General features: G+C 34.3%; 1 protein-coding gene across 1 annotated transcript in view; it reads right to left on the reverse strand.

Annotated features, from left to right (window-relative positions):
• The window catches only part of LOC108359949 (junctophilin-3-like), a 40,940-nt gene that overhangs the window by 20,922 nt on the left and 1,869 nt on the right, over window positions 1-18,149 (reverse strand). Inside the window, exons 2-3 of the mRNA XM_017612038.1 lie at window positions 17,358-17,718; window positions 2,524-2,738 (exon numbers count right to left, since the gene is read on the reverse strand). Coding sequence (XP_017467527.1) covers window positions 2,524-2,738; window positions 17,358-17,718 — 576 coding nt within the window. The remainder of the gene's footprint in view (window positions 1-2,523; window positions 2,739-17,357; window positions 17,719-18,149) is intronic.

The following is an 18,149-nucleotide window of genomic DNA, read 5'->3' on the forward strand; positions in this document are numbered from 1 at the left end:
GAAAATTTTATTTTCGCTTTAATTCCAACGGCCGAAGTAGCTTATACCCAGCACACAAAATTGTAAGGAATTTGGCCCTGTCAAAATAAGTTATATAAAATGTTTTCTTTACCATATTCAATATTATTAAAAAAGATAAAAATATAGTATTTATTGTGCCTGAAAGTTTTTACTTTTAATATCATTTAATGGAAAATGTATTTAAATTTTTGTTCGAAAGTTTGAAATATTTATGTATTTATTTTTCCTTCTTATTTATACTAAAAAAATTTAACACTAATTATTGGCAAATCTAAGGCTGCTAAATAAAAATGTGTAATGTATTAAAATGTACTTAATCAAAAGTTTTTTATTGTATATTCTTGAATTCGTTGTATTTTTTTGACACCGAAAGTAGTGGTTTTGGTCCATAACTGGACTAGTATTTTTCACTCTATTTTGAACTAGTATGATAGTATGGTATATTTCTGATCGAAATCTGACAATTGCCATCTCGTAGGACATCCCCATGTTAAAAATACCAGTTGATTGCATGGAAAAAAGATAGTTGGCTGACTAGTTGGGCATGCGGTTCATAATAGTTGTGAGGTAGTTTGCAACTAGTACATTTGACTACAGNAAAGCCTACGAATACAACAGAAACTTGACAATGTGATGAATTTCAAAGAAGATGTGGACAACACAAACAACGCCTACACAGCTATATTAAAATCTAGATATAAACAAAACAAAAAGAAAGTAATGTAAACTCGCTGCGCTAAAACCATGTAATTATTGTTGTTTAATGTGAATAATTGTAAAGTGTGAGTTTCAAATTCTGATGTGTATGTTATGATAATTGTTAACCATGTTTATTGTTTATTGTTTATCGTTCAAATAAAGCAGACTCCCTGAGGAAGGCGCGAAAGTCGTTGAAACGCGTAGGAGTAAAAAAGGAAAATTTTATTTTCGCTTTAATTCCAACGGCCGAAGTAGCTTATACCCAGCACACAAAATTGTAAGGAATTTGGCCCTGTCAAAATAAGTTATATAAAATGTTTTCTTTACCATATTCAATATTATTAAAAAAGATAAAAATATAGTATTTATTGTGCCTGAAAGTTTTTACTTTTAATATCATTTAATGGAAAATGTATTTAAATTTTTGTTCGAAAGTTTGAAATATTTATGTATTTATTTTTCCTTCTTATTTATACTAAAAAAATTTAACACTAATTATTGGCAAATCTAAGGCTGCTAAATAAAAATGTGTAATGTATTAAAATGTACTTAATCAAAAGTTTTTTATTGTATATTCTTGAATTCGTTGTATTTTTTTGACACCGAAAGTAGTGGTTTTGGTCCATAACTGGACTAGTATTTTTCACTCTATTTTGAACTAGTATGATAGTATGGTATATTTCTGATCGAAATCTGACAATTGCCATCTCGTAGGACATCCCCATGTTAAAAATACCAGTTGATTGCATGGAAAAAAGATAGTTGGCTGACTAGTTGGGCATGCGGTTCATAATAGTTGTGAGGTAGTTTGCAACTAGTACATTTGACTACAGGGCATGTGTCGCTCCTCGTTTAAGTCTTACCCCAGCGACCAATTACGTAAACTTTTTTGGCGGAGGTAAGTTTTTTTGTATCTAAGTTTGAAGTCAGAGTTATGCTTTTCTTTCTTAACGTTAACTCTAATAAATAGCTTTAATATTTATGACAATACACATTTCGTTTTATTTATTTAGTCACGGCTAGAACAGTGCGTGCTGACCCCATGTGACCACTAACGTAACATTTTTTGGCGGAGGTAGGTTTTTAACTTTTTTGTTTTTTAAGTTTGAAGTCGAAATTATGTTTTTGCTTTTTTAAGTTAACGATTGCAGAGTACTTTAATATTTTTGATAATACACACTTCGTTTTTTATTTTGAAAACTCTTTTTTCAACACTTTTATTGGGGACCACACGCGACTAATTGTGTCATTTTTTTATGCGTCTAATTAAGGGTTAATCGAAATCCGGAAATCCGGCCGGATTTTACCCAGTATTCGGCCGGATATTCGGATAATATAAAAACGGCCGGATAAGCCGGATTCCGGATATCTACCGGATACCCGGCACATCCCTACAAAAGAAGTATAAAAGTGTAAATAGTTGAAACTTGTCAATATGTGGGTATCGAAAAGAAAGAAAAATTCTAAAACTTCTTTTACTTTGACTAATTTGCAAAACTCTGATAACCACATTTTTCCATAACTCCATATAAATTGGTATAGTTTGAAGATTATGAAGATTTTATGTGTTCTTTGAATATATCGAAATTTCTGCTCCTTTTTCTAGAGTCAGCAAATTTTCATTTTACTGCCTGGAAATGGGCGGAAATAAAATAAGTATTTCGGTCTTTTTGTAAACGATGCAAAATATAAGTTTTCGTAAAAGGTGGATCAGCAACTTTTCACTATAAGCTAGTGATGTACCTATTTCTTTTAATTAAAAAAAAAACTGGTGGCTGTGATAAAACCGTTATGAATCTTTACCTCCATCGGCATACGTTTCACAACCGTAGCCATCCTGGTAGCCCATATTCCAAGTTCCTTCGTACCTGGCAGTAGAAACCGTGCTCTCACGTATTCCGTATCTTCCTTTGTGGCCATCTTTAGACCATTCCCCACGATATATTTGGCGGCCAATTTGTTCCACACCTAACCCATGACGACGACCATTTTGCCATTGCCCGTGATAATGCGATCCGCTGAAAATAAAAAAGGTATTTACCAGAGACTGAAAATAAAAGTTATTTTAAAATTTTTGATATCAGAAAGGCATAGTGAAAAAATTATGCTATAGCCTTTTCAAAGGTACCATTAGACTCGTCTCTCATTGTAGATTTTGATTCCTCCATGACTTTGAAAAATATGACTTTTATCATTTTGAGCAAATAATACCGATTATTTCTGCTTTTTATTTTTTTAAGGCAAAAATAAAAGTTAAAATCTGACTTTTATTTTTTTGAGCAGAAAATAAACGGTAATCCGTTGACTTTTATTTTTTCAGGCTTTTATTTTGCCTGAAAAATAAAAGTCAAAGCTAAAAATTAAGTATTCCAGAGCTGTGCATATTCGAATGTGATAGTTTTGAAGCTCCTACATGGATTTTAATAACCCCTATACCCAAATACCAGGGTTAGTTCAAATGAAGGGAGTTTTTGTTAACGGTATCAGATCTGCACCGATTGTTAGATTTTCAAACCTGAGGTGCCAAATTAAAGGGCTTAGCCTCTAGATGTATGTACCACAAGGCATGACTTTTTTGAATAGGGTTGCCACATTTTTTTATATTATAAAATCTGCACCGTTCGTTGTATTAAAACAGAAGAGGCGCCAAATGAAAGGGCTAGGCCTGTGGATGCGCAGGAAGGTTTCAGTTTTTTGAATAGGGTTGCCACCTGCTTCTAAAATTAATAGACTTACACCATTCGCGTAATTTAAAAAAAGGTGCCATGTAAACGGGCTTTATCTAAAGATCTGCAAGAAAGAACGTTATATTTTTTTGAAAAGTGTTGCCGTGTTTGTAACATTTTAATTAACTAGAATATTTCAATCAATAAATTAGAAACTATATGACAACCATCGACAATTCGCATACACTTACACAGAGCCCTCTTAACCAGCTTTTGTTTGATAGCAATATCGAATGTCCTTAATACATTACTTACCATTTATAGTTATAAATTTGTTGAATAAGTGGTAACTCTATTAAAAACACCAACATATTAATTTAGTCTCAAACCCCTATCGCTTGATGCCCATATTGTGACATTTTACTGACTGTCATATTTAAACAATGCATTTTTAATTAGGCGACAACCCGTTAAAAAAACTAAAACATGTCTGTAAGTCAATATTTTTCATCTGACATCTCTTTTGGAAACGCGACAGAATGGTGTAAATCTGACGTTCTTTCTTGCAGATCTTTAGATAAAGCCCGTTTACATGGCACCTTNATCGCTTGATGCCCATATTGTGACATTTTACTGACTGTCATATTTAAACAATGCATTTTTAATTAGGCGACAACCCGTTAAAAAAACTAAAACATGTCTGTAAGTCAATATTTTTCATCTGACATCTCTTTTGGAAACGCGACAGAATGGTGTAAATCTGACGTTCTTTCTTGCAGATCTTTAGATAAAGCCCGTTTACATGGCACCTTTTTTAAAATTACGCAAACGGTGTAAGTCGTATGATTTTAGAAGCAGGTGGCAGCCCTATTTGTCATCTATTGTGTTTAAATACAACGAACGGTGTAAGTCTTCCATTTTAGAAGCAGGTGCCAGCCACATTCAAAAAACTGAGACCTTCTTGCACATCTACAGGCCTAGCCCTTTCATTTGGCACCTCTTCTGCTTTAATACAACGAACGGTGCAGATTTTATAATTTAAAAAAATGTGGCAGCCTTATTCAAAAAATCATACCTTGTGGTACATACATCTAGAGGCTAAGCCCTTTAATTTGGCACCTCAGTTTTGAAAATCTAACAATCGGTGCAGATCTGATGCCGTTAAAAGGACTCCCTTCATGTATTGTATGTGTACATATGCGTATAGATTTGAACTAACCCTGGTATTTGGGTATAGGGGTTATTACAATCCATGTAGGAGCTTCAAAACTATCACATTCGAATATGCACAGCTCTGGAATACTTAATTTCTAAATTTGACTTTTATTTTTGCCTGAAAAAATAAAAGTCAACAATTACCGATTATTTTCTGCTCAAAACAATAAAAGGCAAATTTTAACTTTTATTTTTGCCTTAAAAAAAATAAAAAGCAGAAATAATCGGTATTATTTGCTCAAAATGATAACAGTAAAAAATAACTTAAATTTTTTGACTTTTATTATAAAATACATAACCGATACGGCCTCTGGTATTTACTGTTTACAATACTAATTAAAATAGAATATTTAAAAAATCTCCTGCTTAAATTAACTCAATGAAGTTAAAAATGAGGGAAGTCCTTATACTTGGAGCATTAAATGATGTAGTCCCTGCTTAATTGCCCCCGCTTAATTAATTTCCTTGTTTATTTTTCAAAAAAGTATTGCATACAAAATAAATACATGGAAATGTGGAGGTCAACACAAGTGTTGCCGTTTTCACTACTATCGAAGTTTTTCACTTCACTTCTATGGCCAACACTTCTGCACTTCCTCTTTGACAAAATCACGAAGATCGATTTTAAGCGACCAGAATTCACCAACAAATTTTCTGATTTTATTTTTACATATCGCTAGCTTACAATGAAAATTTGCTAACTTAAAAAAAAATGGACTTAGCAACTTTGCACTCTAAGCTAGCGATATTTTTAGTAGATAGTTATGTAAAAACATATATTTACGTTTCAAGACGGCTTCAGACTTTGTATTGAACAATCGATTTTTTAGAAAATTCTTGCATTGTACTGTGGTAGCGGTCTCAAAGCTCAGTTAGTCTATACTTAATTTCCGTAACTTAACTTAACATTTTGGCCAACCTGTTATATGAGAAACTGTGTTGGCGGTTAGTTAAAACTTAACTTACCGTAAGAAACTTAAGAACCTGTAGATTATAGGTTCTTAAGTTACGGCCTTACGGATATTGAGAGTGGTGAGAGAGTCCGGCTTGCCAGACTCTCGTTTTTGTATTTCTTAAAAATAAATGAACGCAAAATTTTTTGTTTGCATGAATTTTCTTGATGTGGCATTTTAGGCGGCGAACTGTTAAACAGCTGAAAAAGAAAATNATAGGTTCTTAAGTTACGGCCTTACGGATATTGAGAGTGGTGAGAGAGTCCGGCTTGCCAGACTCTCGTTTTTGTATTTCTTAAAAATAAATGAACGCAAAATTTTTTGTTTGCATGAATTTTCTTGATGTGGCATTTTAGGCGGCGAACTGTTAAACAGCTGAAAAAGAAAATACAAAAATAAAATATTTCCGCTCTTGACTTAAGTTGACGTGTTGAGTAATCATTGATGATTTCTTACGGTAAGTTAAATTAAGTTACGTCTAGACTAATTGAGCTTTTATATAGCTGCGCTCGCATTCATGGCAACTCTAGAACGTTCTGAAGTTTATCGATCATTCTCTCGCTGTAATCTCGCAGAATTCATCCACTTGACCAGACATGGGCACTTTTTTGCCCGCGCAGTAGCGAAAGTGCTAGCGCGCGCTGGAGAAAGGGAAAAACAGTTTACGGGAGGAAGGGTATGAAAAGTTGCGAAAAAATTATTCATATCTTACCGACATCATGTTCATCACAGTACGGCTGCGGTAATACTGACTTTGTGTACCAAATAAAATCATACATTTTCNTACCGACATCATGTTCATCACAGTACGGCTGCGGTAATACTGACTTTGTGTACCAAATAAAATCATACATTTTCCTCATATACACAATAAGACATCGTTCGGACTTCGCTCCGATAGGAGTAGATTTGTTCCGTTTTGTCGAAAAAATTTGAAACCTAGTCCTCTACTTCGCTCAACTGAAAATCTGCTCCGTTTTGTTGCATCAACAAATTTACTCTTCAAATAGAAAGGAGGTGGGGTTTTTAATAGCAAACTAAAAGTTATATTTTACCTTTTTAGCAACACGATTGTTACATTGGTGAGCTACAGCAACTTTGCAAATACACTTGAATTCGTGAATAGGCCCTCACAATCGCCCGATTTGAACCCGATCGAAAAATATTGCTCTGTCTAAAGTTCTGTAATTGCGTCGTTGCCCACCCATGTAACAATTGTCCCGGTAAAGAAAGAATGAAATAACTTTTTATTAATTTTAACCAAGGCATTTTAACTTTAATGATAATTGCTCGCTGGATTAAGGCGCCTTTACACGGGTCGATTTTCTAGTAGATTTTTGTCGTTCAACCAAAATCGACCCGTGTAAATGACATCTCAACCACTAGCTGGTCGATTTTCCAGTCTACAGATATCGACCCTTATAAGGCCGCTTTAGCTCCTTATTTGTACAAGGATACGAGGAGAAATGAATTGTTTTTTATAAAGATAAGAAATGCACATCTACTACGAATACTTGATATTTACTTCCATGTTTGTAGTCCGAACCCAGCAAAGAGCGCTCGGTGAAGGTCAGCTAGTGATCAAATTTGCCAACAGGGCTGCCAAACATGCATAGCTATGAAGTGCCATATTGAGGATAAAAAAGTGCTAAAACGTGCCAAATAGAAAATTAAAAGTGCCAAAAAGGTGTCATTCTCTTGAGTTCTTCCCATTAGCATTAAAATTAGACAAATTAAAACAAAAGCCCAATGTCAAAGTAAGGTAAACCAGTTGTATACACTATAGAAATTATAAAATTTTAGTTGAGAAAAAGAAGTACACGCAAAGGATTTCACAAAAATGTATTTAAATTTGGCTTTTTTCAAAAGTGCCATTTTTGCACTTTGTGCAAAATTGAAAAATTCAGTGCCATTTCAAGTAAAATAGTGCCAAAAATGGCACGGTTTGAGCGAAGTTGGCAGCCCTGATCGCCAAATCTTTTATTTAAAAAAGCATCAAAATACTGAAAATAGCGCAATTTTCCCCAAAAAAAAAACACCAATTTTGTGTTGCTGTGTTTAATGGTATTTTTGCATATAAAGCTGTATGTTCAAATATTTTAAGTAATCACACAATGAAACTTGTTAATATTTCCAACTATGCGCAGTTAATCAATTTAATAAATTTAATTTGCAAAATGTTTTTTTATTCGTAAAACAATTTCCAAAACTTGGTTTTTCTAGAGGCTTTATTTTCATGCAATTGCTTACTTTTGTACAAATGCGCACACCCAGCTAATTAGCAGAATATTCTATGGATTCCGTGATAGAGACTGTGTGAAAATATTGCGTTTGGATTATCTTGGAGCATATTATCCAGAGGAGACGCTCGGCCAAACACTAACATATGTGTAAGTCAAATACAATGTCACCATAGAATCACGTTTTTATTATAAAATTGCCTTGAAAAGGGCACCAAAGAACAAAACAAGCGCTAAACTAAACAATTTTCGCCTCTTAATTCCCTAAACGCACTTAATTTCTTGCGAAAGGCACAAAGTTGGCAACAGTTATATCGATGTCAAATTTGCTCATATACAAGCATGGACAGAGAGTGAGCGCCTGCTTAAAGAGCGTAAGCATCACATGCAAATAGATGCGAGAGCGTAACAAGGCGAACGCAAATTCATTCAAACGTAATCGGCACACTAAAGGGCTAACTATAATATGAATAAGCAAGCGTATGCAAACGTGCGAATACACATAAATCCTATTCTGAAACTATAATGTGCTTAACATCAAGTNCTTAACATCAAGTTTCGTCAAGTTTCACCAAACGTCATTTGCTTAAGGAAAGAGCGAAACTGATCGCACCTTCCGTACGGAATCAGTTGTTTGTCCTCGTACGTATGTATGTACATATGTAACACATGCAGTGTTGCCGCATTGCAATTTTTTTACCGTCATTGGTAATTTTTTTCTTTATTTATCATATTTGGTAATTTTGTAACTTATTTTTAACATGGTAACTTTTTCGATTCAGTCTTACATGTAACACAGGTCAAAAGAAGTTCTGGTTCCACATTAGGAAGTGGGCCGTAAGCGTTTCCTTTTACAGAAACACCTGGTTACCCTGAAAGTTTCGCAAGGCGAATAGTTCTTCGGCGTTTCTAGGTTACTATAATTGTGTGATCTACACCAAACTGCTTGATAGTGGCTATTGTTATATCTAATTAAATGTGGCAACACTGAACTCATGTAAGTAAAATATAGCCACCTAAAAGTCTACACTACGTTGCTTATGCATTTGACAGACTTTTCGTTCATTTTCTGACAGTCAGTTACGGCAGCTTATTCATATTGTAGTTAGCCCTTAAGACGCACGAAGACGTTGATAGTACGCAGCAAGCAGCATTTTGAAGCCCAATTACATGTGTTTGGAAAATCAAAAAATGCCCGCCTCTGATCTAAAGTGACGAATTCAGAAATGTTTGCTCATTCTGCGCTACTGTTCAGTAAATAACTATGCACTTATATAAGTACATGCATATAGATACACACATATATACATACATGTGTGCATCGATATGAAATGCAGACCTTCGTTTTATTGAGTTTTCTTCTAAGTAATACATACATTAGGGTTGCCAGACGTACTGCTTTTGGAAGTAAACGTACTCCTTTTTCTTGCAATGTACTCTCTTGTACTCCCAAATAAAAATATCTGGAAATGTACTCCTTTAATAGTTTTGTACTTCTTTTGTACTCCTTTTTCCAGCTATTTATATTTTATCATATGCAGGGTGTAAAATAATAATTGTTGCACAGGTTTTTTTTTTAATAAAAGGGACCTTTATAGATTTTGCGAGAAGCAGTTTATTGTTAATTACCCACAGGTTTTACCTAAACTTTATTCACTCGTTTTTAAATTTTACCTTTTATTTGGGTTTAACGGCGGTAAACACTTTGAGAGAAAAGCGCAAGTAAAAAAAGTAGTTTATTGTTAACTTTGCACAGATTTTACTTAAATTTTATTAATTAGTTTTTAAATTTTAACCTTCATTTGGGTTTACCAGCAGGTTTGGGAGAAAAGCGCGAGCGGCAGGCAAGTCTTTTTCGGTTACTTTGACGAGCAAAACTGTAACATGGTGTAACACTTTTTATTTCAGCCACCGCTATCTTTCCAAGTTCTAACGACATTCATACTTTTGTTGTATATTCTTATTGGTATTTGGATTTGAAGCCAATCCAACAACAATAATAAAACCAGCAGACAAAAATGTAAAATAAGGCATATGTTACAGTTTTGCACTTTAAATATATTTTTAATAACTTTTTGACAATTTTCACGAAAAAAAAGAATTTTCAACACAAAGTTCAATATACTTTTACTTTTTTATTTCCTGGATGCAATTTGGCATACCTTATTTGTATCTCTGCAAAAATTCTGGAGGTATAGCCTCCCATATATATCCTTGGTTTGCTTTCATAGCTCATGTACTCCATTGGACGGGCTTGCATACTTAGTAAGATGCTCTTTTAGTTGATTTCGCAAATTTTCGACGAGATTCATATCCGCGGATTGTGGAGGTCATTTCAAAATAGCAAATTTTTGCTTTTGCATCCAGTCTTTGCGAACATATGCAGTATGTTTTGGGTGATTTTTCAGCAGAAACTCTCATTTTTCGACTACATCTTGCAAATTTTGTTGAAATATGAACAGATACTGTTCGTTACGCATAATGCGTACTAACGGACCAACAATATTTTGGAAATACAACCCCAAACTATTATTGACCGACCACTGTGATTCACAGTTTGCTTTACATGATGCGCTTAGGCTTAATTTGGGTCTTTGATCCAATACTATGCCCGGCCATCTGATTGAGAGCGATTAATTTAGTCTTGTCAGACCAACTAACCTTCAATTAAATCTTAAAAATGTGTTTTTTATTGCATTCTGTAAGGGCTAACATATCCCAATAGGCAACGGTCCGGTTTTCGTGCGGTCCGGCAAAATGATACCACTCTCGCACATGCTGATTTGCATTCAATTTTAATACCTTATGCGCTTCTGTAATAGTGGCTGCAGCGCTACTAGCTACTAAGTTCACAAGATATCGGACCGTAATATTTTTTGGCAGACTTACTTTGTCCTTAATATTATTTTAGGCTATATTATATAGGAGCTCCATAATTTTTTGCCACTTTTCCTACGGTCCCGCGTTTCCACAGTAAATCTCTTATTTACATTTATGTTTCCTGATTAACCATATTATTTACTGGTAATCACTTCTTGAATAAATTACAATACAGAAAAAAGTCATCTGACTTCCAACTAAGTAAAAGATAACTGTAAAATGCAGAAGTGAGAGTGAGTGCAAAACTGTTACATTTGCCTTACTTTACTTTTTTGCCTGCTGGTTTTATTATTGTTGTTGGACTGACTTCAAATCTTTATGAGAGAGGGAGTAGGGGTGTACCAATAAGAATATACAACAAAAGTATGAAAGTCGTTAGAAGTTGGAAAGATAGCGGTGGCTGAAATAAAAAGTGTTACACCATGTTACAGTTTTGCTCGTCACTGTATCTTCTGTAACCATAGGGCCTACGCATAGGCTAATATCCCCCATTTGGGTCCTTTATACTCCGTATTTTGTCCAACATAAGTCCTCATACTCAAAAATCGAAAAGACCCGGAACTGGTAACTAGGAGGGTATTCATTCGACCAACCCTATACAGTTTTTTTGTTCTTTTTTTTATACAAAGTCTAAAAAAATACAACTGAAAAAGACGTGCGTCCCGCATGTACTTATCTCCCAAAGCTGCCAAATGCAAATAAGGATACAAATTTTTAAACTAATTAATAAAATTAAAGTAAAATATTTGCAAAGTTAACAAAAAATACTTTTTTACGCAAAATCTATAAAGGACCCTTTTATTTTTCAAAAAACCTGTGCGACAGTTATTATTTAACGCCCTGTACTTTGCCATTCATATCGTGGCAAACACTACTTAGTAACCAAAGTTAAGTGTGATAGTGAAAAGGTGTAAGCATGGTCGTAGCCAGGTAGGTCCAAGGCGCTCGGGTATAAAAATCAGAAAAATATTAAATTAATTATAAGGCTTAAATTAAAAAAAATGGCCATACATTCAGGAAGAGTCTCTAATTCTTTTGTAGAATTGAGTCGGGAAACTTTCCTATAAGGGCGGTCATTGAAAAGGCGCTGAGCGAACGGGGAGTGGGCGTGGCACCTCCAACCCCCCTTTCGGAGAGGGCATGAATCGCCATTGACAAAAATGCAACACCCGACCACCTAGGCGCCCTATTGGTCCCTAGGTATCCCTTAGAAAAATCGCCAAAAATCACAATTTTCACTTGCGTCCACAGTATTTTTGCACTTGACTCCTTTCGGCATAGGCGGCCTACGGCCGCGCTTAGGGATTATAACCCTTACTAAATAGAAATCTTCTTTCCGTGTTGCCGGAGAAGAGGGGCAGGCACCTCTTCTGTTATCAAGGATATATAAAATGTCCTGTGCAAATGAATATTCGGCCTTTTTCAAACCAAAAAGCGAAAGTGAAAATTGTAACTTTTGGCAATTTTTCTAATGGGCCCCTAGGAAACCATAGGGGGCCTAGGTGGTCGGAAGTAATATTTTTGTCAATGGCAATGTGCATACCCTCTCGAAAAATCAAAACCATCACTTTAACGACCTTATTGGAAAGCCAACCCATCTATTTTTTACAAGCTTTTATTTAACTTGGTCATCCCGCGGAAATCTCCAATCGACTTTAAACTAACTTCCCGACAAGCTAGAGACTTGAAATTTTCAAAACGCTATAAATTTGTTAAATAATACGTATAGTTTCAGGCGCTAGTAAGAGAAATACCGGAAATTAGCTTCAGCTGTGTTTAGCATGGCCATACTCTTAAATTTATATTTTTAAGAATTACATTATTTGGTTTCCTCACACAAAGAGTTAGTTACCGAGATACGATAAAAGGCACGCAAAATGCACATGCATGCATTTAAAAAAGTGTACATACGGCACAGGCGAAAAAATTTCAGTTAGTACGATGTGCTTCTTCTGAATACTGTTTTTATTTAATAACCTAACCGAAGTGGTGAAAAGGATTAGCTTAGGTGAAAATGCTTCAGTTTAAGATAGAATTTACATTTAAAGAACTTTTCTATTTAAAGCAACAAGATAAAATCTTTATAAAAGCTGTTTGCTCATAGAGCGCTACTGCTATGCATATAACAGCAAGTAGGTGACGTCGATAACGATGTTTAAATGGAGGTTAGTGTTAACCAGAGATGGAGAAAATAAGCCGTAGGGCCGTATTTTCAATGTCTAGTTATCACTACCTCCCAGTTAAACGTCATTATCGACATTTTACCACCAGTTTGTGTTAACCGGATATTGAATTAATAAATTTTTGTCGTTTAACAGCGTGAAACTCTCTGTAGTGCGTTTGCGATTCGGTTTCAGCGTTCGACGTAAAAAAAAAAATTAATTAAATAATTTGGTTTTAAAGACATAAATTTGAAAAGTCCTCTAGCAACGTTACAAAATTTCAATTTACTATGCATTCATCTTAAGGGCGCACATATTTTCATATGTACGGATATACATATCGTCGATGTTTTTGCGAAACCGCCCAATTGCAAAACCGCCTATGTATCTTACGGCACTAAAATTTTACAGGAGAGCGAAAAAACTGTTTTTCTTTNTTAATAAATTTTTGTCGTTTAACAGCGTGAAACTCTCTGTAGTGCGTTTGCGATTCGGTTTCAGCGTTCGACGTAAAAAAAAAAATTAATTAAATAATTTGGTTTTAAAGACATAAATTTGAAAAGTCCTCTAGCAACGTTACAAAATTTCAATTTACTATGCATTCATCTTAAGGGCGCACATATTTTCATATGTACGGATATACATATCGTCGATGTTTTTGCGAAACCGCCCAATTGCAAAACCGCCTATGTATCTTACGGCACTAAAATTTTACAGGAGAGCGAAAAAACTGTTTTTCTTTGAGGGCATTGCCTTGATAGGCGGTATTTTCTCTAGCTATTATTTTACAAATCTGTTGTTTTAAAAACGGTTTTACGATTCTTATGGAAAAAATACTGGTTACCTGGAGTTCAAGGTTACCAAATCAAATTTTTGCCACTAGGTTCACATATAAGTAGACTATCCTCATTTTCGAGCTTAACACCCTAATCTGTAATTAGAACTAGAGATTAGCCATATAAAATTCGTCCCTTGTTAATCTGTAATTATAAAATAATCTCAGATTTCACCGATAAATTTTCGGTGTCCTAGTTTTATCGATTGTTTTTGCGAAAAAGAGGAGAAATGCCAAATGTAAAAGTAAAAAAAATGGACGCTAGCAAGGAACGAGGTTTGCAAAGGTATTTTTAATAAAATGTTAGGTTAAAATATATTTATATTGCTTAATATAGCAGATACGTGATTACGGTGGCACAGAAAAGAAACACAACTTTTCCTTGAGATGTGAGAATAACAAGCACAACAAATTTGACAGCTAATAATCTGAGATTTGCCTGTGTAAACGGGGTGATTAAAAAACGACCTTTGATTGAGATAATATTGATATGTGAACATACTTTTAGGCAGTTATGCAACTGGTCGATGGGCGGTTTTGCAAAAACATCGGCGATATATTTCTACATATGTAGTTAACTTACATACATATGTTTCCACAGAATGCTATATTTCCTTGCAATACTAGATATAAATACTACTTCGTTCGAAAACAGGTATGGTTTTCTTATATAAATTTCCAAATAATTTGCAAAAATCTCCACATACAGAACAAACATAAACCAAAATGTATGCTATGCACTTATATTAAACGTTTTCACAGTTTCCTATGTTTGTCTTCATCTTAAGCAGGGGTCACTCGATTTGTACATTTTGGCAGGTACAGAGTGGTGTTGTTCGGAAATTCTTTTATTGAGCTGAACCTAAATTTCTAAACAACACCACTCTGTGTCTGCCAAAATGTACAAATCGTGTGATCTTCGCTTAACAGCCGCTTTACAGCGTTTTCAGTACTGCTAGTGATAGCAGAGCGTAATTTGCCTAAGTAGTATAGCTTTAGGCACTGGTATGACAGATTCTATTGTAAATTCTTTGGTAAGGTAATATACCGGAAATTAGTTTGAATGAATCAGCTGCTAACTTTGTGATATTTCTATACGAATTTCTGTAGAGCACCTACCGGGTGTGTGGTTTGTACTTGAGCTGATTTTTTAGCAAGAAAATTTTGTAAAAACTGCGGTAAAATTAATAAACAACTTAATTAATAACAACAAAATTAATAACAAATTTAAATAAAGAGTAGATAACTAAATATGCCAATATATCCATTTCCGAGAGTTAAAAGATCAATAAGTTAGCTTCATTAGTAGATGATAATAAAAGGGTGGCCTTAACTTACATCTGTCGAGGTTCCCCTGTTGCTCCTCCGGCTCTGTTGCCGGCCAACGCCCGCTCTTGCTGGGAGCCCTAGCGCTCCTTCGATGCTGCCGTATTAGGCAGTGCTGCTGCAATTTTTGGCGCTGGTACTTCACGCGGAACCCTGGTGCTCCGCTGGCTCTGTTGCCGGCCAACGCTGGTAGCCAGCAATTGCCCAAAAATATAAGTTTAAATGAAACTCAACTAGTCGCGTTGAAGTAACGCGCAATAAAGCCGCAAATTTTATTTTCACTAAAAAACTTAAAGTTAGCTGCTTTCTCCGATACAACAGGGTTGCATCAATATCGTAAATTTATATTTGTAATCTATTACCTTAGGTGAATTCATATAAGGTGATTTGTAGGGTTGCAACATGTATGCTTGATCGCATTACATCACCCGCCTTGGGAAAAGAAGAATTTGGCAAGGTGATCAATTTTGCCATATTCTTCTTGCCCCAAAATTTATATTTAGAATTAAATTGTTTTGAAGGAACGAACTTGGATTTGATTGAGGAATATTCCTCCCCCTTATATTTGTTCGTTCATAGCAATTTAAGTTATTGTAAATATTTAAATAAAAGCAATTTTATTTACTTAATTAATGTGACTTATTTTTATTAATATTTGTTAAATTGGCAAAGTATAGTATTTTAAAATAAAGATAAGTATGATATTGATAAGTAACTATGACTTATGAGTTTATTTAATATACATAAATATGTTTTTAATTGGATATGAAAAAATGGAAATTCAAGTTTCTTTTATCTATATATATATACATAGTATTTGTTGAAAGATTTTTAAAATTTGATTTTAACAATGCATGAAAAATGCTTTTTGGTTTAACAATCTAATTCATATTTTTGTGAAAAATTCTTAATATACAGTTTTATGGAAAAATATATTATGAATACTTATAAAAGTTTGTTTTGTTTGTTTTTTTTCTTTAGAGCTAGATTTCATAATTTGTACATTTCAGATTTTTGGTATTTTTTTTTGTAAATTTTTTTTTGTAATAAAAAAAAATTAAAAATAACACAGGTCAACAACGATTTGTTCTAGGAAAGTGTAGGGTCATTTTCGAAGTAATTTTTTGCGTAGAATCCGAATCCGGGGTTTAAATTGCTCTATCACGTCAGAATTTTGAGATATCCTAACCTAAAAGTGCAAAAACCGCTGTTTTTGCCCATTTTTGAGGTTATGTAGCTACGCAGATTTTGCTCTTCATAAAAAAGTAAACGTGGTATTTTAAAGTATAAGTCTTCCTCTTTTAAATGCCGTTGAGTTTGCTTAAATATCTTTATTTTTCTTCGTAGCTACATAACCTCAAAAAAGTGCAAAAACAGCGTTTTTTGCACTTTTAGGTTAGGATATCTCAAAGTCCTGACGTGATAGAGCAATTTAAACCCCGGTTTCGGATTCTACGCAAAAAATTACTTCGGAAATGACACTACACTTTTATAGAACATTCCGAACCCATTTTTTTGCAGACCTGTGTAATTATACATACGTATTTACATATATAAGAAAATTTGTTTTATTTTATTTTATGGATTCTATTTTTGTGTACTGTTTTTTCTTTTTTTCTGATTTTGTCGAAAATTGTTACGTTGACTCCGTCAATATTTGTTATGACGTATGGACCTTCATATATGTTTGTATGTTTATCGCGTGGTTCCTTTTGAACTAAGACCGTATCATTTAAATTAACTATTAACGGACGCGCGGTCTTGTTATATACCGTTTGGCTTCGAATTTTATGTTNATATACCGTTTGGTTTCGAATTTTGTGTTTGTTAATGAGTTCTTTTGCAAGCGCGTGTAATTTTTGCATCTGTATTTGATTTCTTTCGAATAATGATCGATGTTATATATCGGATCAATTTTTACATTTTGTAATTCGGTTGGTAAAATTGCTTTTCTACCGAATACTAATTTAAATGGTGAAAGTTTGTTATCAAATACAGAACTTGTTGTTGCGTTATGCAAAAATGTGAAGTATTTCAAATAAACGTCCCAATCGGACCAAGTTTCATTTAAATACGCGCGTAAATATTCATTAAAGACACGGTGGTTTCGTTCAACTGTACCAACGGTTTCATGGTGATGTGCTGTCGAGAAATTGTGCTGGATTTTTAAAAGTTTGGTTAATTCGGAAAAAAGTTCATTTTTAAATTCAGTGCCCAAATCGGATTTTATAGTGTTCATAATGCCGTATGTTAAAATAAAGCTTTCAAAAATTGCAGAGGCTATTGTTTTTGCGCTTTTATCCGGTGTGGCTATTGTTACTAAATATTTGCTTAAGTCGCATATAATGGTTACTGCGAACCTATTACCATTAATGGACTCAGGCAAGGGTCCTATTGTGTCTATAACTACAACATCGAAGTGTTTGCAAGGCGTTGGGGCTAGTACTAAATTTTCTTTAGTTTTAGGTGTTACTTTATTTAATAAACATTTCTCACAGCTTTTTACGAATTCAGCAATATCGCGTGTCATATTTTTCCAATAGTATTTTGTACGAAATTTTGCATAGAGTTTTTTGTTTCCGCAATGTCCGCCTGATATCGAGTCGTTATGGTAAATTGTCATGAGTTTAAGTTTCTTGTCGTCTTCGGTTATTGTTTCCACAGGGTCTGGTAGTATAATTTGTAAAGATTTTAAAACTTTGTTTCCGCTAATCTTTAAGTCTGTAATAGAAAATTGTTCAAAGAATGAATCATTTTTTTGCCATTCAATTTCTTTAATGTTATGATTTCCGGCTTGATGTTGAAGCCTCAAAAGTAGCTCATCTAAATACGCTATTTTGTTAACAACCTCAAAATTGCTTAACTCGAGTTTTCTATGTTTTAAATGCGCATATATATTAATATTTGAAATTTCATCATTTTTATCGTAAGTAATTTGGGTTTGGAGGATGGTTCCGTGCGCAGAAGTGGAAAACTTTTGACTGCCATTCACCTGGGAGTGGCCAGAAGCGATTCTTGTGCGTACGGTTCAAATCGCAGCTCACAACGTCCGGATATTTATATCCACGTATCCTCTGGGTAGCAACCAAACACCCGTTTGGGAGCGAGCTAAAGTGAGAAGGCGTAAAACTTCGCGTGCGCTGGGTTTGGGT

Source organism: Rhagoletis zephyria, unplaced genomic scaffold (genome assembly GCF_001687245.7).
Source record: "Rhagoletis zephyria isolate East Lansing unplaced genomic scaffold, Rhagoletis_zephyria_1.1 Rzeph_scaffold_00493, whole genome shotgun sequence".
In the NCBI taxonomy this organism is placed as follows: Eukaryota; Metazoa; Arthropoda; class Insecta; order Diptera; family Tephritidae; genus Rhagoletis; species Rhagoletis zephyria.